Below are 22,036 nucleotides of genomic sequence, written 5' to 3'. Positions count from 1 at the left end.
CACCACAGCATTTACAAAGTACAGTAGAGCTGTATTTTGATTATATTGAGGTTGCATTCAAACCGGCTGCACCCAGTTAAATGGGGAGCATTTTCTCTTTTGTAAGACTTTGTCTGCTTCCTTCCCTCATTCTGCTACATATACAGATACAGAATTTGTATCTGTCTGCATCAGAACACAACTGTTGTAGGACTATCTGAATTCTGACAGACGTGGACAAGCTCTCGAAGTGCAACTGTTGTGTCTTAAAAGGGTAATTTAAGTTGCATTTAAACACTTCATGATCCGAGTTTCTTTTAAAGCGCTGCTAAGTTTGTAGATATTTTAATTTTGTTGCGACAAACCAAATATCAGTATGCATACATTAAGAAAAGTCTAGTTTCTATGACGTAAAACATAAATGCATCACTAGTGCTGTTAACGTTTTCATGATTTTATACATCAAAATGTACAGTATGTGCATGTCTCTAAAGGAAAATAATAACAGGAAAAAAACTGGTTTAAAGCTGCTCTGATTTTCACAGACCTTTAAATACACGCATTGACATTCTCTGCATTCCCGGAACTAATTTTTAACCTTATCACAGAGTTTATTACACTCCATTGTGTACACTTCAGTTTTTTTTCCCATAAATCTTTGTGGAAGTTTTTGGTATGAATTGTCTGACAAGGATAAGCATACATTGCCATAAACTATATAGTTAAGTCTTCTGCATTTTTTTAAGCCACTCTTGTTATCAAGACATTTGATTTGCAATTAATAAAAGAGCTGAGGATTAAACAATTAACATATCATGCCAATTATAATACAGCCATTTTAATTTCTTCATTATGTTATATTACCCACATACCAACAATACCTCACTACATTTGCCTTTACTATTCATAGTTTCCCTTTTCTATTTCTCTACTCAAACTTTTAATTTTTTGTACTTTTAAGATAATCCTGTATCCAGTTTCATTTTTCCACATTATGTGTGACAAGGTACATTCATGCTTGTTCATACCTCCATAACCCACCAGAAAGAGAGGACTCATTGTTCACTACATAACCACCTGAGACTCAGCAGATCCCACAGGCACAATGATGGCCTTTTAAATATGTGAGATGAAGAAGAAACAGAATATTTGCCACTACCCTTTATCTGGATTTCTCCAATTAAATGGAGACAATAATTGTATTTAAATCAACGCAAGGTGAAGCTTGCTTTCACCTGCACTAGGATTTTTTTTTTTGCATTTTGCAGCAAACTGCATTGATTCCAGTTCTGTCCTGAAGCTTCCAAAACCGACATTAAGCAGATCTGTAGCACAGCTCATAATAAATCTTTGTTCCCATGATCAGCATACACTACCTTTCAGAGGTGTTCTCAGAAAAAATCACTTAAAGTCAGAGACAATCTGATTTTTATAGTCTACAAAACCTCTTATTAATAATTCCCGTTTTTTCTGACATTTTGTAGAGTTGCTCATTGTTCCTACATTGAGAGTCTTTACACGGTTAATTTACATGCCATCATGGACATCTGCCATCATCTAAAACTGAAAGCACTTCTGTTACAAGCCTGAAGGCTTTTCTTCACACACTTTTGTTTCGAAATGACAACCACACTAAACATTATTAAAGACTCTTCACCTTTACTAAGAACCTCATAGACTGCTAATACTTCCTTGTTAGTTTCAGACTCGCTAAATTTCACAGTTTGGCCTAACTTTTTTAATTTTCCATTCTTAGCCTAGAGTGGCACTTTCACAGATCATTAAACAACTAGAACCTAATGGAGCAGGAAATAACTTGGCTGGTTACACAAGTTCCCAAGTATATTTATGTTTCAGTAAATGCTTTACTATCAATGAAAACATCAGAGAAGCGTCTTTTAGTTGGTAAAAATAAGGGTGAAGTAATAAAAAGCTATACAAGACAATAAATATGTAATTGATAGTGTAACACAAACAGAGCACAGGAATTTACACAAAGATATAGAGCAGGACAGATTTATGTCAAGTGTCCGAACCCTCACCTGTATTGGTTTCAGAAAATCCAGGTTAGACAGGAAGTGCTCTTCAGCCTGGTTGAGCCATTCTTTAGAGGAGGTACAGATGATGTGTTGAGAGAGTGATAACGCTGTATCAGACATGTTGACAAAGTCTCCCAGCTTGGTGGAGTTGCAAAGGTCTCTTAAGTGAACACCAAAACCTCTCATCAGCACCTGAAAAGACAACAGAAACAAATGAAGTGAGGATGCAAGAACAGACAGTAAGACAGTAAGACAGTAAGACGGCCATTTAAACAGCTTGAGCACACTGAGAGGCTGGACTTGGCTTCACTATGGAATATTTGAAGTTTTAGAACTTGAACTTGTTTAAATACTGTTCGGGGCACCTCTGGCCTTTTAGCCTAAAATACAGGAAAGTGCACAAGCAGCTACAGAAGTGGAATCAGAAAACAGATTCTTCAGAAACGGTCTTAACCACCACTCACTAAGCTTGACAATGGATGAATGACGTTTGTCTCTTTGGAGACAAAAAGTCAAGTCTGTAAAAAAAGGTAGAATTTTAATTTCTCTTTTTGCCTCCTCCCCCTGGATTTCATTGTTGATTGTGATTGAAGTCAACTGGGTTAACATTTTCAAAAACCTTGCTAGGAATTGGAATACTTCTGTTAACCCCTCGCTCCCCACAAACAATGACTTGTGCCCAAACTCTCCTTCAGTACAAAATAAAATTGTTCTTCTCAGACTCCTTCATCTTCAGTCCTATGTTTTACAATCTTTCCACTTTTAATTCTATAGCAGATTGCAAACGTACTTGTTCCAAGTTCACACCAGCTTCCACTATCTCTCGGACTGCATATTCAGGGAGTGAGGCATTTCTCTCAAGGAATGTTGACAAGGTCTCATTATCAACGAGGAAGTCTTTCAGCTTGAAACCTACAACAAAAAATGATGTTAGAATGTGAAGCCCCAATGAAATAAGATCTTTGCACAGAAAGGAAATCTCCTAAACACATTCACACTCCCTGCTGACATAGTGAAAACAATAATTCACTGCAGTTCCAAGTGAAAAACTGCAGACACTATGTTGTCATATGTCAGCTGCCACATTACATTTCCTCCCATACATTGAATGGCAGAAAATTCAGAAATAAAGAACTTTGTAATCAAAACACAGAAGGGACTTCAAACAGTTGCCCACAGGTAGAACTACAGAATGCCTAGGAAATTAACCATAGATCTTGCTAATGCTAGCTAATTCATGAATGTAATTTTAGAATACTGAAATAAATGAAATTGTGAACAACACAACCCCATTTATGTGCCTACATAAACCTTTCCAATGGGATCTCCACACCCCGCTCTCCGTAGTTCACCTCAGCTTTTATTTAGAATATAAAGTAACTAATGTATATCCTCGTTCCATTAAAATGAAAAGGCAGCAGACAATTAATTCAAGAATCAGGTTAAATAAAATGGGCAGATGGAAGGGAGAAACTTCAGGTAATTCAGCAGCATGCAGGGTACAAAATAGCAAAACACTGCAATTCTGGAAAATAAAATTGACTACTTTTTACATTTGGGGAAAAAACGAAATAGCAAGATATTCTTTGTCAAAGAACGATAAATATAAAAGTCCACGTTGCTGAAGGGGTATGTACTGTACATATTACAAATGTGAAAGGTTGTACATTATTGGCTCCTGGGCAACTTCCCAGTGACACCAAAGGTACAACATATGAACAGTAAGGAGATATGTTCCACTAGGCTCCGAGCAGTATGAATGCTAAGCTGCCTGCGAGATTCACTGCAAGCCTTTTGTACTCACTTTGGCAGAACATTCCAGAACAGCATCAGCCCTGACTAAACCGAAGGCTGCATTTTTTTATAAGGTTACTACAGGTCATTGCTCTTTAGCCTACCTTAGAACGGCTGCATTTCAGACTGACCACTGCTGCTAATCCCATACTTAAATTCTTTCACCAGTATGTGAAACTGTGGCTGTCTGGAACTTTAAGTTACCATACCATAAGCACAGATGTAAATTTCCTTTCTAAATCTGTCCTTCTTGGTAGTTAGTAGCTACTTGATTCAAGGATCACTGGCAGTTTTTTGAAAGAATCTAGTGTATCAAATTCGGAAAATGTCTGGACAGCCTGTTTCATACTCCCACAACCCTATGAATAAAGATATGCCTTGTGTTTTTGCTTCTGTGTAGTTTCCACTATTGCGCTCAGGTTTGGTGTCTCACTCATGATTTAATAATCCCTCACGCACATCTCATCAAACTGAGCTTTAGCCACTTCCAAATTTGACCCAAATTCCATCAACTAGACTTTCTTAAAAAAACTGTCTGTCCTTGTCCACCTTGTCCTTGTTGATCTGAAGAAACATGCTGACTTCAGGAATACAGTGCACATGAATTTGTGGATGTTTCCTGTTTTTGCTCTAGAAATTAACTAATGAAGTTAAAAACGAAATATTTACCAGACATTTCTTTTAAACAGAAACAAATGTAAGTTTTAATGTGGAACTCTCTTCACGTGTCTGGAACAGGCAATGACACTGTCAGGAACTGGTGTAAAGGAGGTCTGTTGCTTCGGCACAATTCTCATTTAAGCTGCTCTACAATCAACAGCATCATCTCCCTTATTCCCACACCAGCAACTGCTGAAATGTAGCGCTGTCGAGAACCTATTTTTTTTCAAACCATTTATTCAGACACCCAGGCACTGCCAGGGTGTAAAGGAACACCTAGTAAAGGAACAAGTAATAGGTTTATTCCATGCTGAAAAAAAAGAAGAAAGAGAACACAACGTTTCGGCCGTGGAGCCTTCTTCAGGTGTGAGAGAGACAGGGCAGTAGGCAAAGGTAAAGTAGCGGGAGAACAAAGGTTGGGAGGGAGGAGGAGTGAGAGGCGGGAGCAGGGGACAGAAAGAGAGGCCAATCAAGAGGTGTGAAGTCAGAATGGGTGCAGAGAGGCCATGACCACTCTAATCTCTCCGTCTGTGTTCTCAAAAACGGTTTTCCGAACTCATACATCAGAAAGACCACCGAAACTAAAATTATTCTGCAGCTAGGATCACACATTCTCCCTTCCCTTAACGACAGACTACTGTTCTTTTAAATTTTCTCCATTCATTGGAAGTTTCATTTCACACCTCTCTGCACACCTATTCTGACTTCACACCTCTTGATTGGCCTCTCTTTCTGTCCCCTGCTTCCGCCTCTCACTCCTCCTCCCTCCCAACCTTTGTTCTCCCGCTACTTTACCTTTGCCTACTGCCCTGTCTCTCTCACACCTGAAGAAGGCTCCATGGCCGAAACGTTGTGTTCTCTTTCTTCTTTTTTTCAGCATGGAATAAACCTATTACTTGTTCCTTTGCAGTCTACGCATGCTGACGCAGCTACCCACCTGAACTACTACACCTAGTATGTCTATAACCAGAAAAATTGCATCTAAATTGTATGATTTAAGAAATCTTTCATTGTGCTAAGCCTAATTTACAGTTTTCATACTGCGCACTTCACATCACTAATTGACTTTGAAGGCTAACAGATACCTGTAACTCTACCGCTCTCCTGATGGTAACTGACACAGGAACCTATAGACTCTTAAGAAATGTTGGAAAGCTATAAACAACGCACCACCTTCCTACTAAAATAAAAATAAATAAACTCCTGCTGTAACAGAGGGCAATGCATCTAGCGGTTGGAAGGTTAGAATGATATTTTACTTTTCCTGTACAAGGGCAATCAGAAGGCAAAACCTTAGGGACCTGCAAACTGATAAAGCAAATCGCACCACTGATGCCCTCTGATAACCTGTGCAGTAAATTCAATATTTGAAGAGTCAGCCAGTGATAGCGCTACAGCTGAACACATGAACACAGATGGACTGGATACAGCTGAGTCAGGGCTTCCTTTCAAAAAGTTATATACAGTATACTGTATGTCTATGCACATCTTACATAACTCTTGATACTATTATTGTTCAAGTGTCTCTAGCCAATGTGAATTTCCATTAAATAGATATTATATATGCTGATGCACAGATACTACTATTATTTTCCCGGTGCATTTACCCAATTTTACAATTACATTAGTTATTAAATATTAAATTATTAATTTGATTATTCCGCAGTGCCTTTAACGAGTGTGATAAATATGTTATTTAGCAAAGTATATGTTATACTGTATATACAGTACTCATACACAACTCGAAACTTGGTAGTAATAATAATAATAATAATAATAATAATAATAATAATAATAATAATGTTTTTTTTTAAGTTTTAAAATCAGTCTGTCCTGGGAAATGCTGTACAATGACCAATTGCCTCAATTTATTTACTACAAATTAAAATATTTATATAAAGTTGCACTTTGGCCTGTTACATAACTTGGCCAAAATCTACAGTAAATGCTAACATATTCAGAAGCTCCTATCTGTCATGTTAAAAATCTACGTGTGGCTCATAACTGGTACAGCACCTTAGTTACTAAGTAACTCTGTTACTTGTGCTTTTGGGAAAAATACCCTTTACTCTTCAGGTATTTGCTCAAATAATCAATTTCTGTACACTGTGTTCAAGGAAAAGTTACAACATTTGCAGTGGGTGTTTGGAATGACAAAATCAGCCACTTAGTTTTAAAAATACCTGATCTACAAGACTTATTTTGTCCCCTATTTGAGAAATAAATACTTAAAAGAATATATTAATTTCAAAATTATTTTAGATTTTTACTTAAACATAGGGATGTTAGCACTGTTCAGAACCTACTAATATCGTGTACCTTAATTCTAATACAATCAAGAACTCTAAGAATTCTTTACTGAATTATCAGCTTTTAAAAAGTCATTTTCTCCGTAAAGCATTAAATGAACACACTGCATAACTGCAACTACATAACTTTCCGAATACTGGCAGATCTCTAAATGTGACTAGATATTTAAATCATGATATACTGTAGTAAATCACTGTAATCCAAGTATTCATGACTAGAAGGCAGGTATCATAACCATATTTCCAGTTACTGTAGATTCATCAGCATAAAATGGATTTTGAAAGACAACGAGATTAGGAGAAAATATAGGCACAACCTCCTTTCAATGTGAGGATTTCAAAATAAATTGTGCACTTATGAAGCACCTATATATCACCTATAAAGCAGCAATCAGAAAAATGTGAAAGTTGAGAAAAAAGAGTTTGTCTCTTCAGAATGCGAACTAAAGAGAATTTCTGCAGCACTCTTGGTTCAGTTAAGATCTGTATCCTGTTATGAAGGGTGTGCTGGAATGCCTTCCTGTAATTTATCTTTGCACTAAATATTCTAGTCACCTCCCTAGCCTGTCTGGAGCTGATAGACCAGCTTGCTGCCCTGCTAGCAGATGCAGGACTACTAGAGAGCTGATTATGAAAATCCACAATTTATACTGTGTATCCTAATTTCCCCAGTCATCTGAATTCACCTGAGGATGAACACACAGCCTCACTGAACTGCTTCTGTCTTGCTCAACTACTATGTGCCAATTAAGCTCAGACACAAAGTGCAGAGCAATCAATGCTTCAGAGAAGCACTGTTCCACATTGAACTGTTTATTTTGGCAGATGTGAAATCATTAATTTCTATTTCAATGTGCTCTTAAAGCTTTGTTTCTAAATGTGTGGCTCCAAGAACTACAGTGTAATCTTAACATCGCTCAAAATGATATGTGATCTTCTCTATAAAAAAAACCTGTTGACTGCGGTCCACTATTAAGGTGAGCAAAATGAACACATACTGCCAAGACTACAATTTTGCCGAAGCACTCTGGACAGGGTAAATACATGTTACCTTTCTTACAATCCCATGTAGTTGTAGATGAATAGTGCATACAGAACTAGTTCCTAAAACATACCAGACTCAGATCAGTACTTGCACTCGTCTCTGAAAGTCTCTCCTAATTGAGGTAAACAGCCTCCATGTACCTGAGCTAGACTTCTGCATGTTCTTCAGGGCTTGAATGAGGTCCTTGAATCCACTCAGGCTTTTGTCATTCTGACTGTACAAGAGGATTTTCTTGGCATCCAAAAACAGGCGAGAGATACTGTGGAAAACACACAAAAAAGGCAACACAGTGAGAACAGTAAATTAACTGCAAACATAGCTCTGGGTGGCAGGATACCCCACTGTAATTACAAAAACAATATCTATTTAAAAAATACTTCTACATTGTAACTGTACGTCCCAAATGTCCTCAAGCCTCTGGAACACAAATACTCATTCAGTAGTTTGGTCAGATTTGAATAAGTGTGATCCAGAGACAGAATGTATTAGAGGTCGTTTGGTGTAACTGGCCTGGCTGAGAGAACAGCAGCCTGAGTGTAAGGAGGAATGAGCGAGGGAGCTGCTGAAAGGGTGTACTGTATATCGGGTGATGAGAGAGATGCCAGACAAATGCGCAAAGGAAAGTTTAGGGGGAAGATATGTATACACAGGAAAGCAGAAGTGGATGAGATCAGGATCTGACCTTCCTCCCAAATTTCTGCCAAAAAACTCCCTTTGGAAGTCAATTTTCAAATAGATACTTTCACGTTCTACAAACAAATTAATCAGACATTCGTCTTTTCCCATTTCAAAGGACACTTTTTGGACAATCTGATGACATGCACGTGGATTGCCCTGATCTCCTGCCATGCTCTGACAAGCTTTAAATGAAAAATTGACACGTGGCCCCCCGAATTTTGCCAAGCACAGTTGAAAGTTGGCAGACAAACTCACATGGACTTGTTGAAATTGCCCACAACTCCAGGGGATTCTCCTGGCGTAGGGTAGCGGAAACAGGGATTGTTGGCATTGCAGATGATCCCTTGAACCCATGGCAGCGTCCCAGCAGAGGGCATAGCTTTGTTTGGAAAGTGACCTACAAAACACAAAAGAAGAGCACAAACCTAAACAACCTGTCTACATGAATACAGAACCCCGCGATACTCAAGACTGCACTTATACATAGTACAACATTGACAGAGATTCTTACCACAATGCTTTTCTCTTTAATCTACAAGTAAGAAAAGCATTAAGAACTACCAATACTGTACATATCAGTGTCATGACTGCAAAGCCTCTAGGTTACTGTTCCAGGCTTTATAAATCAAAAAGAGATTTGTCAATCGTAATTCTCTTTATTTCAAAGATCCAGGACCTGTCTGCACCATTTTATCGCTCTAGTCAGAAAAACACAAATTTTGTCATTTTGTGATAATAATGCTAGAAATTTGTAGGTTTTTTGTTGGTCCCTAAATATTTTTTATGGACAATAGAGGGAGGAAGTCTCATGGTTGAATATTATTCTATCTGTATAAATCTCTATAGAGTTAGTTATTAGATACTGAGATAATATTCTGTAGGTATTTAGAAAATATTCAGAAATCACAGTGGTTCTTAATTACAAACTCTCAAGAAAGTGAATGAAAATATAAAACCTAATTAGAGAGTAATACATAAATAAGCATGTTAAAAATTGCATACATTGTAACAAAATGTAACCTTCACACAGCAAGAATTAGCTTGCTAATACAAGTGCAGTTACAAACCATCACACTTAGTACAAAGATTCGTTTCCATCTTTTACACTTCTCCTGTTATTCAGTTCTGACTCATTGCTTATCCTACATCTTATGCATTGTCTTCAATTCCCCATTGCTCTTCCGGCTTAAGCTGCATGTTATTTTCTGAGCTGAAAAGCCAGTCCAAAATTGAAGGGCTGTCTGCAAGGTCTGCCTGAATGAGAGGAAGCGCAGGACAACTTCTCCTGCTGCATTCCGATTTGCTTTTCCGACACAGTGTCTGGGAATTGGCTTCAAAACTTTCTCAACCAGCTGTCTTTTCTACAGCGTCAGTTTCAAACCAGCAAGATACAATTTCTGCACAGAAAGCAGAAGTGAACTCCGAACAACTCATGTCACATGACAGCTTGAAATTAAATAGGATAGAGGCATAATATACCATTAGTCACTCAGTTGTGCTTGTTTTTTTTAATTTAGACAGAGATTAAATTAATAGATTTCTCTGAGATATCTTACTCAAGACTATAGTTAATTGTCAATAAGTATAGTTAATTGTGCTTTCACTAAAAAGCTGTGAAAAGGGAGCTATAAACCTCTTCTTAAGGCTTTTGGACGTACAGATTCATAAAAGATCAGAACGTTTTTTTCAAGATTAATATCACAGAAATGTCCTTTGATTTTTCTTTTTTAAAAACATTCTGTAATATTTGTAAACTTTATCATGCAGCTTTATTATGCAGCTAAATAGATTGACGTAAAAAATGTTGAATTTCTAATGAAGTGGATATAACTTGGCAGAACAAATACCGTCCAAAATAATATGTTTTAATAAAATCACTCCAAAATGATTGTCTCAGCATAGAACATGACCCTTGCACTAGGCTGCTTTTCTTCTCAAAGCCTGTAATCATTTGTATGACAAGTCAAAAAGCAGCAGTATTATCAGTTAACTTTAGACTGCCAGTTATGCTGTGCTCAATGAAACTGATAAGATAAATCATTTAGCCAGGAGTTTGCAGATTTTACCTCATAAAAGACAAAGATATCTGTCTTTGGCTAAGAAAGATAAACGTGTAATCTGCAGCTCATTACTACAGCTTCATAAAATATAAACGTGTGTCGGGGCGTTCTCTGGTCTAAGGCACCTTCTATATGAAGCTTGTATGATATCCCCACAACTGAGTGCTTTCTTCTGATGCTCCTGTTTCTTCCCACCTTCTAAATAAGCGCTTGCTTGGTCAACTGGTGTGTCTAAATTGCCCATGTGTGTATACACAGTATGTGTATATAAAGGCTCTAAATAAGATGAGGTTAGGATGAGAATCTTTCTCATTTTAGATGGACGGACATTCAGTTAACATGCTAATGCCAAATATTTTTGCCAAAAGCCATAAAAAACCACAACATGATCAACAGATGTTTCTTTCAGGCAGCCAAAGAATCAACATATCCAAGACACACCAGGCATTGAAGAAAGTCATCTTCTTTGTCCCAGACGATTGAAAGAAATTAAAAGGCCTGAGTGCATCAATTTATGACATAAAGAAGATTTGAAAACACTGAAATCAGTTCAAGGATACACGCATGAAGAGAACAGAGTAGGCATTTTGCACAAAGAACAACGTCATCCCAGCTCACGAGACCTGTTTGTCTGAGAGACAAACAAGTTGCAACATGTCCATATTCACATGTCAGCTTCACAACAGATTACATAAGTCCTGTCTTACTTCAAAACTAGGATTTTAAGCAGAACCACTGAACAATGTACTAGTTTGTGCATCACTTTCCCTTTGCATGAGGAATGGTGAATGGCTTGAATGAGTCTGAATTTGGGATGCCTTTCATCACCCAATGTTCTTCATGATAATGGAAGGAAACTATTGTACATCAGACATGGACAAAGAGGAAGAACACACATGCTGCCTGCAGGGTCAGTATTAAATTGGCTTTGTGACAAGATGATTCACCTGTCGGACTTGTAAATTCAGTCTTTAACTAAAGATAATCCTTCATTTCAAAGAATATGTTCTCTTCAATTGGCCACAGGCACTAAATCCAGCATCGGTTCCACACGCACAGTAAGCTACAACCTGCTATTACAAGACCTCTCTTTGAACAAACATCTCAGAACTTAGATCTTAATTTCCTACATTTTTTGTATTTTTTATGATTTCATAAAACAATTTGCTTCTGAATGCTTTTAGTTAGCTCCCATCCTTTTATAAAATAGACTATTCACTTCCCTTCTAAACATGTTTAGTATCAATATCAGTATTGATATTTTACTGCACAACAGTTTATTTCATGACACAGAACTGATCACAGTATGACTGCACTCTCACAAAGTACTGTTGCGTTTGTTGCCCCCTAAGCACATTTTAAAGTTTTACTACCATTGTCAATTCATTTTCTACATTCCAATTAAACAGCCTTCATAATCTGGAGATAATAAAACTTTTCAAGTGAATAATATTCACCGCTTTGTGTGAATGACTGTTTTTCCATCTCTTGTGGCTGTAATGCCAAAGGAAGGAGTTCACATTACCAGTCACAGTGAAAACCACTGTGAAAGACAGGTATATTTTTCAACTTAGAGATCATTACAAGGATACAGGATAATTACATATAATCGGTGATTAAAATTTACGGGTGCTTACGTATAATCAGTGATTAAAACCTTGTTACCAAAACTGTGAACCTGTGGGGTTAAGACTACTGCATTTACTGTATTTATTTCGGCACACATCCAGGAAGACCCGTTATGTGATCCCTTGGCTGTAAGTGCTGTGGCCTTGTATTATAAAGAATGAGAAAAACTGTGGTAACTGGACTTTTCTCTAACCCTAGCAGGATTGTTTGTTTTATACAGAAAATGGAACACTGGTCTGTCATCACGACTTTAGCTTCTGGGTGGTAAAGGTTGGTGTTTTCTGAGAATGTCATCCCAAATGTGTGTCTTGATAACAGCAGCTGTAACTGGGGCATCCTGACCTGTTACAAAAGTCCACCTGATAGATGTTTATGAACAGCACCAGCCTCTCCAACACTATAGATTGCAATTACTTCCATCCAACTTGAACTAACAGACAGATAAGGAAGGCAATTAAAATCATAAAATCATTACAAATAACACTCCTGGAAAAGGCAAGTGAGACTTAATGGGGGATTGCTGCTCGCAGTCAAATTTTACATAAATGCCGATTGTGTATTCTGGCAATGGCTTGAGATTTTTACCATTTTGCACAAGGTACTCATAAAGTGCAAATCTAACAGGAGATTACATAGGTGTCGAAAAAGAGACCATTAATCCATGTTTTTCTTTTACTTTACAAAAGATTTGGAATGTGTTGGATTATGGGGGCAGAATAAATGTAAAAAACAGTGAGCCAGACTGGAAGCTTAGAACACTTTCCTATCATTCTCTTTCCTCTGGGCAGGTGGTCTGTATTTTGGCCTGTTGCCTTTGAAAAATATTAGAACCTTCTTCAATTAAGTATAAAAAACATATTCTTGCATTGTTTAAAGGTTTTATTCATACCACAGGCCGATAATAACACAGTGAAAACTTTTAAACAGAAAAGACCCATTTGTAATATTTGTGCTCTGGAATCTAAGACCCAGACATTACTAGTGAAATAGTTCACTAAAGCTCTACATACTGTATCTACAGCAGAAAAAACTAAAGAAATACGCTGGCCATCTGAAATACATCATTCCCAGCATTTAAACAAAATTTTAAACTAACTTTTATTTACGGGATCATATAGAGTGTAGCCAACCATCGGGGAGCAAAGACAAAATACTTTTATTTTCTTATTAGACTTAAGGCAGGTGGGAACCTCCTGCTCTAAGAGCTACATCATCTCACAAGGCCAGGTCTTATCCTGGTTTCTGTTGTGTGAAGTGAACAAGAGGGCACATGCCCGTCCAACACAGTTATTACTCTCATACCAAAAAACATAGAACCATCTTAAGTTTTTTACCCTTCTTAATTTATTTTTGTCTCGCACGGTCATAGGCATTATGGTGACCTAAAAAAAGTCAAACTGAAGTTCTTCATTGTGCAGCTGAGACTAGTGTGGCTTGGGAACTGCGAGGGAAATGAGAGTATCAGTCCATTGGTGTTTGCCATGACCTTGCTAGTGTCGCTAGCGTTATCCATAAAGGATCTTCTGTACTTACATTCATGTTGCTCATACGGAGGGTACGAAAGCCTCACAGATATCAAGATGAAAAAGATGAAGAGCGGCCAGGCTATCTCGATCAGAAGTTGGAGCTGAAAACAAAACGAGAGATCAACACTGTAAAGCTGCAGAGCACAATACTGGCTTTTTTTCACAAGCCTCAGTGAAAAAATCTGAGTTTCAGTCGTAGGCTTTGTTTGAACAATTTAAAAGCTTTCAAGAGCTGGTCAACTACAGCACAGTTTTCCAATGTCATACATTTAAGAAGAAAATTACCAATGACTCAATATACTCTTTTTTTATCAGAGGCATTCGTTAACAATGCATGCCAGAGTCTTTAACAATAAATAATGATGATGCATGTCTTTAAACAAATCTAAAGCACACAAATTAAGCAATGGTTTAATTTGGCCAAATAAGACCAGGTGCTAGCACGTCACTGGTGAGAGGCTGGTTTCAAAAGACGTGAGCTCTGATGTAAACTTTTTACTTTAATAATATTCACTTTCAGGATTTTATATGCGTACTGTACTTTATTTCATATAGTGTCAAGTAGCTTTCCATTTCTTTCAGTTCTATATAATTTTGAGACACTATCAAGATACCATCTTGAATTTCCTGGGTGAAGTATAAAGTACTTCCTAGTACGAAGATCTTATTCTAAAAAGCAAACAAATATCATTAAAATAAAACGTTCTGTACCTTGAGGGAATAATACAAGCGGTTCCGTAACCTCTAAATAAAAAATCTGGTTAAAAATTTAAATATTTACAGGTGATTAAGGCTGTCCAGACCATAATTGCGTATAATGGCTGCAGCTCTGTAACTGGGGGTTTCAGCTCCAGTCAGAGCTGGTTCACTCGTGCGATGGTATGTAATCAGTATCACACAATGAAATTACATCTGCTGTATTCTGCAATTCAGCTAATGCGAGAGTTTAGGAAACTGAAAATTTAGTTTTACTGTTATGGATGCTGGCAAATCAATGCTCGATACATTTTATGTTAAAAATATTTTTCCAGTATTATCTGCACTTATCAGGGCTACTTGAATAAATGAAGACTCTAATATTTAAACTACTTCCCAGAATAATGTTTGCTTTCAACAGAGATTTCCTTAAAACAGGAAAGAGAACCGTGCGGGTGAAATACTGGTAATATCACTCCATGTTTTCTCTATCCTCCAACTTTGCCCCCGAGCTGCCTTTTTTCATTTGCATGTTCTCTGAAGTGCATAGTGAAAACAAATGGTCAGACACAAAGAAAAACTCTGGATCTATTGAATTAAACAAGATTTTATTCCATTTCACCTTCCCTGGCTAACCTAACTGTAAACTGTGAGTACTTGATTTAGCCATGGATGTTCCATCTGGGCTATACTGTAGCACACGTAGCTGTGTTATCTAACACAATTCACAACTATTTGTTCATGCAGAACTCATTTTCTTACAGCTTCTACATTGCACTGCTGCTCACGCTTGAGAAACAGACATTGCAAAGATCTTGCCTTTTGTGTCTCATCTCTGCCAGAAGACAGTAGCTGAAAAACTGGCTCTCCTCACAGCGAAACACAGTCTTTATTGTCCCAAACTGTAGAATCAACGTCTCAAAGAGGCACTTCAAATTCAAGCATTTCAACCCAATGCCTGAACTTTAAATCAGCACTGACAAGATCAATACAAATTTTAAGAATCCCTTTTTTAAAAAGCAATACTTACACAATAAAATTGGGAGGACAGCCTAAAGGTGCCCAATTTTAAAAACTGTAATCATTCAACTTTCAGAATGTCCTCTTTTTCAAAAAATATTCAAAACTGAGTCACACAATCGAGTGTGTTTTCAATTTAAAAAAACTGATACTTGTTTTTCATAACAAATACGTTTTTATTCTCCTCCATGTTAAATAAACTCATAACCAAGCCTTTTATTATTGTCTGAAGCTTAAAATTCTTCCTTCAGAAAATAGCTGTTTCAATGTACTGTACAAACTCTATCTAAAACTCTAAATATGCAAATCATAGGCCCTCTAATTACAGTTAATGCACACAACTGGGTTCAAATGGGCCTTTTTTGCATTACAGACTGCAGAAGACTGTGCAAGAAAAGATGATTGTGTGCCCTGCCAGGGTAGCTTGGGAGGGTCATGATATATATTTTATTCACTCCTACAGTATGTGGGCTATTCCTCTCGGCATGCTTGATTTTCATTTTTCCTAAACCTGCTGCACTTGTAATTGTGCCGCCTTTCTCTCCATCTGCTTCTTCTTTGCTTTCTCTGGTGTCAAAACAGAATACTCACTCCTGCAGGAAGACCAGGAATTATGATGGCATGACATGATCTCATCATCGTATACAGTAACAGCTATGAGCAGTAGGTTCCAAGCACACAAGCAAGGAAAATGATCACAGGGCCAAATAAGACAGTCTTACTGTTTGCCTTCTTCTGTAGGTGAAGTTCTTCCACAGGAGCAAACCCAGCTGAGTAAAGATGGACATCTTTCCTCAGGAGTTCCAGCTCACAGACTCCGGCGCTCGACTGAAAGCAAGCACAGGGGAACGAAGCTATAGAGAATGAAATCCGGCCAACACATAGTTCAAAGGTTCTGATCAAAGTGCTCTCAGTTATCTGATATTGCCGCAACTCCACCAATTATGAAGGAACTGCTACCAAAAGAGATGGAATTGAGGGGAGCTGAAAAAGTTCTAAAAGTGAATTTGGCATTCCGAAACTGAGGCAATCTCTTCTTTATCAAATGAATAGCCACAGCCTTACTGTATGTAAAACATACATGTAAAAAAAAAGGGTTGTTGTGTCTCAGAATAAAAATTGGGGATTTATTTTACAGTCGGCAAACTTATTAAAACTTAATAAGCAAACTTATTAAGGTACATAATTCACAGAACAAACATGGACTAAGAAGGGTTTTCTTCGCTCTGTTCATATGCAGCATTTTGATATCTTAATGTCATCAGAATTTAGCTATTATGAGTTTTGGAATAGATTTCAAATACTATACACGAAAGTATTTAAGTACCTCTATACATTTCAGGCATATTTAATATAGAGAGTTGGCAATAAAGGTGAAGGAGTGTCTTCATAAAAAAGAATTTCATTTACAACTTCTACTGTTATTTGTAATCCCTCTATTTTGGTTTCATAGGTGAACTTGATCCTGCCTTGCACCCATTGCTTGCTGGGATAGTCTCCCAGTGATCCTGAATTGGATAAAGCACAAATTGGAAGGATGGACATGAACTTGAGCTTTTTTACTAACAATACAAAAGTCTAAATCATTTATGTAAATGAACAATAACAGAGGTCCTTGTACAGACCCCTGCTGTACTGCACTAATGACTGCACCCCAATTTGAGTACTCATCCCGTATTTGTGATCTCTGCTAATCTATTAGTCTTCTATGAGGAACTTTATCAGAAGCCTTTTGAAAACCTAAATATACCATTCACTAGTATTGTATACTCTTTACATAATACTGTTGTTGCTCGCTACAACAACTCTTAACATGTTTGTTAAGCAAGACCTTCATTTTCTAAATCCACATTGACTTCCAGTAGGACTGTACTGATATACTAACAATCCTCTGTTCATCTGCTAATTATAGTTTTCATTACATTATGTGTACAGTAACAGAGGTGAGACTTTTTGGCCTATAATTAGGCTATTTTGCTTAGTTCTGTCCCCCTTTTATGGATTGGTGCCACACTATTATTCTCAATATCTCTCTAAGGCCATCCTGTACAGTAAATTAACCCAATGTTTCACTTGATTAAAAAAAGTGACAATTTAAAATTGCAAACATAGACTGGAACATTCAGGATTTCAATTAAAAAATTATTGCCAGTCTTTTATTAAGTGTACATCTGATTCTGTACCACCTAACTTGTACAAATAGAGGGTTTATAAAAGTCAGGACAATCTGTAACAGTTTTTATGAAGAAAGGCAGTGGAAATGTCCAATTAATTAGGAAACCTTGCGTGTAGCTTATATTTAAGCACATATTCAAACTTTATATATTGAAAGTTTACTGTACTCCCAAAGAGAAAGAGATGCACTACAGTTTTCCTAATCTAAAAGTTGTCTACTTACTGTTCCATCAAAAGATCTCTACTTATTGTGCTCCAGAAGTTAAACCTCAAAAGCTTTCTTCATTTTGTAATATGGACATTCTGCAAGTCCTCGGATAACCAGTAAACACTGAGCACAGTTGATTAACTATAGCCCTAATTTCTTACATAAACAGGAATACATACAAAAAGAAATACTATTAATTGTTCTTCCACAGACCCATCCATTGTCTAACTGCCTCATCCAATTCAGGGCTGCAGGGGAGCTGGAGCCAGAGCCTACTCCGGCAAGCAACAGGTGCAGGTCCAGGTACCCCCTGGACAGGAGACCAATTCACTGCAGGGCAAACAGACACGCTTCCCAGTTTCCGAGAAGATAATCAACCTACCAGTATGTCTTTGAACCGTAGGAGGAAACAGGAGCACCCAGAGGGAACATATAAACTCTGTGCAGATACTGTAGCTGCCCAAGTTCGTAATTGAATCCAGGGCCCCAGTACTGCAAGGCCACAATGCTAATCGCTGCACCACTGTGCCATCCCTTACTTGTGCTCCTTTATTGAAAATGGCCCATTGATGAGAACCAGAAATAATATGAAATTGACCAAAAGAGAAACAGAATTTGCTGAACTTCAGTTAATATCATGTTTTATTTTTGTTCTAACAGCATTAAGATACAATTAACTTAAATTTTAATTAAATGTACCCCCCTCCCAAATTGAAGTTAATCGAATTACCTGTTAAAATACTTTTTGTTACATTAATTAAAAAAATATTGATACATATCGGAAAACTACTGTGTACTGTTCTGAGATTTCAGTCGTATATCCATCCATTTTATCGTCCGCTGGTACTGTTGAGGGTAACGCGATTACGGAACATCGCTGCATAATCTGCAGCCACGTTTTGTGAAAATGAGTATGTCTATAGCGCCCCTAGCGTCGCAAAAAACAACTATTTTACTCTTTCATATTTAGAGGTATTTCTTGTTTATCTCAATTAGAATGACAGCTTTGGCTCCGTTATTTTATATATATTTTTGCTTAATCGTGGTTTGTTTGTTTGTTTTTAATCGTATATCGCTTTTCATCGAATTATAATTAATCGATTTGCTTTTACATAAAATCAATAAAATTCAGTTCATCTTTCATGCGTTCGGTACCGTATCCGTGGTGCAAACAATCGTTTTTCAACAAAAAAAAATTACCTCACCATTTTGCACTTATTGTCCCTAGTGATAAAATTTCAAATCCCTAAAACCAGATTTCCACACAAGATTTCCCTCAGGCACTTGTATATTTGTTTTCTTCATTTTCGGTAAAACAATATAAGCAAAAGGAAATAAACAACACAAGGCTAGTGGAGATCGGTATTTATCGTACTTTTTCGTGTTTCTAAATTAACATCGCGGAAAAAAAAGTCTTGCTTAAGAACTCGCATCAGCTGTGTTTCACAGCAGAGAGGTTACTGTCGGTCATTTCTCTACAGTGCTGCTAGTCTACGATAGCGGCAGATGCGTGGCTATGAAAAAAGAACACTACAAAGTGTCCCGTCAAAAACACTTCCTAACAAAGGCGTTCACTTTGAGCAATATAACAAAACAGGGCTACTTTGGCAAAGACAGAGAAATTTAACACGTAAAGATTTTTAATTGACGATCACCAATGGATAAAATTATTAGCAAAAAGAAAAACCTTTGTGTCTAAAACAAAGAAAAGACAGCTCATCGTTTCTTCTGAATATAATGTAATTTTGCATTCACATTTTCAAAAGACACGAATGTGGACTGTACTGAAAAACCGATACAAACGTGGGATTACAAATATGCCGTCATAAAAATAAAAGTTAGAGCTAAACTTTTGATACAGTACATGCCATAACATGCCAAAGCCACAAATGACACAACGATTAAAAAAAATCGACACTTACCTTTTATCTCGCGCAGTCTTTATGTGTCTTTATGCATAAATGCTTAATCCTTTAAAGTAAACGAAGCAAAAGATTCCTTTTTGTTGTATCTTCTTTCTGCGCTGTGAACCGTGCGGTCTCGGTCTGGGAAACTGCCGTTTTTAACCTTTAGCTGTTTTTATAGCGCTCTCTGTACACTGCGCTGAGGAGGCAGGGTTACTCTCGGTCGAGTAGATCCCAGTCTCCGCTGTGTTTGTGTGGCTCAGTCATTGCAAGCGAAGCACGTGTAGAGTCAAAACAGCTCTTAAAAGGGCTACCCTGCCATTGTGTTTTGCCCTTCTGCCTTCCAACGCGACAAATAAAGAAAAACTATTCGTTTCGCAAGAGAAAATTAAGCTATGAACGCTCAAGAAATGTGAGTTTTATTCCTCACAATCAAAGAGGTCCCAAATGAAAATGAAGAATCCCAGCGTTGAAAACAGGATTTAACTCCTATAAATGGAAACAAATTTCCCAAGGCATATGTGAGAATCTATGAGCATTTAAAACCGATTTTATTAAGGTAAGAGGCCACGCAATAACGAAGTCTGTGAGGGAAGTGCAGGCTTCGAGTCCAGATTTCGACTGTTCTGTCCTTGCTTACATGAGGGACAATTCGTAGAGTCTGTACAGTCCTCGACCTTTCAACCCCTGCCTGCACCATAAGTCTCAAATTCGCAAGAGGGACAGCAGCTGTGCTCACTTCACCTGTGCCAGCACAGACAAGAGCTGTCCATCTTTCACACCCACACAGCAGATGTGGTAATCACCTGGACTGATAAAAGCAGGTGCCTTTCCTGGACGTGTTGAACTAAAAAGGAACCTTTCTTTTAGCTGGTCTCCTTCCCCCATCTGCTTTTGGGGGAAGCTGGCTTGCTTGTCCTGGCTCTGACACTGGACCTCCTCATGTCACTGTGGGCAAGCATCGTCCTGACCTCTTACCCTTCATCTCCACACCTCTGTCACACTGGGCTTTCCCACAGCCTGTCATGTTCTCCCGGTCTGGCTTGATCATCTCTCTCTGAGTCACACCTTGGTTTCTGGCCGTGCAGCACTCTTGCTAGGTCATGCCATTGTTACTGTTACTGGCGCCATGCGTCTTGTACTGGGAAGCAGAATTTGTTTCCTTTCATCTACTGATTGGTCAGCAGCTAGATCACCCAGAAACTCACAACTGGCAGCCCACTAAACCTCAGCAGGGGTGGGCTTGTTCAGTGCCTGGATGGGAGACCTACTGGGAAAGGGTCCTACTGGAAAAGGTGTTAGTGAGACCAGTAGGGGGCACTCACCCAGCAATCTGTGTGAGTACTGTCTGTTGGGCGGAGTGGTGGCACTATGGCTAAGGATCTGCACCTAAGGATCTGCCGGTTCAAATCCCACGGCCGGTAGAGGAATCCTACTCCGTTGGGCCCCTAAGCAAGGCCCTTAACCCCAGCTGCTCCAGGGGCGCCGTATAAATGGCTGACCCTGCGCACTGACCTCAGGTGTCTCTCTCCCTGTCTGTGTGCCTGTGTGTCTCATGGAGAGCAAGCTGAGGTATGCGAAAAGACAAATACCTAATGCAAGAAATTGTATATGGCTAATACAGTGATCTTATTTTATCTTTGTAATGCCCCAGTACAGTGAAGAGGACACTATACTGTAAAAAGATGCCGTCCCGAGACGGATAAATAAAGCTGAGGTCCTGAATCTCTGTGGTCATTAAAAATCCCAGAGTTTTTGAAATTCTCAAAAACAGTGGGGGTGCTCTGAACTGGCTTCATCACTCTGTTCTCCTCCCCACTGATAGCTGGTGTGTGGCGAGCATACTGGTGCACTACGGCTACCGCTGCATCATTTAGGTGGGGGCTGCACATGGTGGTGGAGGAGAGTCTCTATCAGCTGTAGTGGAGTGTTCAAAAAAGATCTATGTAAGTGTAAGAAATTATAATTAATACTCACCAGGAAAGTCAGGTTGCCCTATATGAGCTTCAGCTGGGACACATAGAGTGCAGCTTAATACAGAAATCTGAAGTATTTGCCAAATGCGCCAGTTTTGGTTATGATAGAGCAATAAAAATTGTCTGGCTGTCCTATACTACTCTGTAAGATCCTCCACTGACTGCGTCTCCAACTCAGAAGTACTGCCGATTGACCAAGCCTTGATCTGCCCTGTTGAGGGGTTGTGTTAGATTTGTCAAAAGAAAGTTTGTTCTTATGCCCTGTTGTGGCTGGATCTTGGAAGAAGTCTAATTAACAAACAAGACACCTCCTTTTTGAAAACCTGTTGACCTGCAAT

At 38.2% G+C, this 22,036-nt stretch overlaps 1 protein-coding gene across 1 annotated transcript in view; it reads right to left on the bottom strand.

Annotated features, from left to right (window-relative positions):
- The window catches only part of LOC148678087 (phospholipid-transporting ATPase ABCA1-like), a 53,528-nt gene extending 33,592 nt beyond the window's left edge, over nucleotides 1-19,936 (bottom strand). Inside the window, exons 1-7 of the mRNA XM_088631556.1 lie at nucleotides 19,741-19,936; nucleotides 16,158-16,263; nucleotides 13,727-13,820; nucleotides 8,760-8,901; nucleotides 7,967-8,085; nucleotides 2,809-2,930; nucleotides 2,022-2,210 (exon numbers count right to left, since the gene is read on the bottom strand). Of these exons, the coding sequence (XP_088487682.1) occupies nucleotides 2,022-2,210; nucleotides 2,809-2,930; nucleotides 7,967-8,085; nucleotides 8,760-8,901; nucleotides 13,727-13,820; nucleotides 16,158-16,223 (732 nt within the window). The 5' untranslated portion in view covers nucleotides 16,224-16,263; nucleotides 19,741-19,936. The remainder of the gene's footprint in view (nucleotides 1-2,021; nucleotides 2,211-2,808; nucleotides 2,931-7,966; nucleotides 8,086-8,759; nucleotides 8,902-13,726; nucleotides 13,821-16,157; nucleotides 16,264-19,740) is intronic.
- Nucleotides 19,937-22,036: the final 2,100 nt, after the last annotated feature.

This window comes from Lepisosteus platostomus, chromosome 1, assembly GCF_059453375.1.
Source record: "Lepisosteus platostomus isolate fLepPlt1 chromosome 1, fLepPlt1.hap1, whole genome shotgun sequence".
NCBI lineage: Eukaryota > Metazoa > Chordata > Actinopteri > Semionotiformes > Lepisosteidae > Lepisosteus > Lepisosteus platostomus.
The sequence above is the reverse complement of the archived record's forward strand: the minus strand, read 5'-3'. Positions and strand labels throughout refer to the sequence as shown.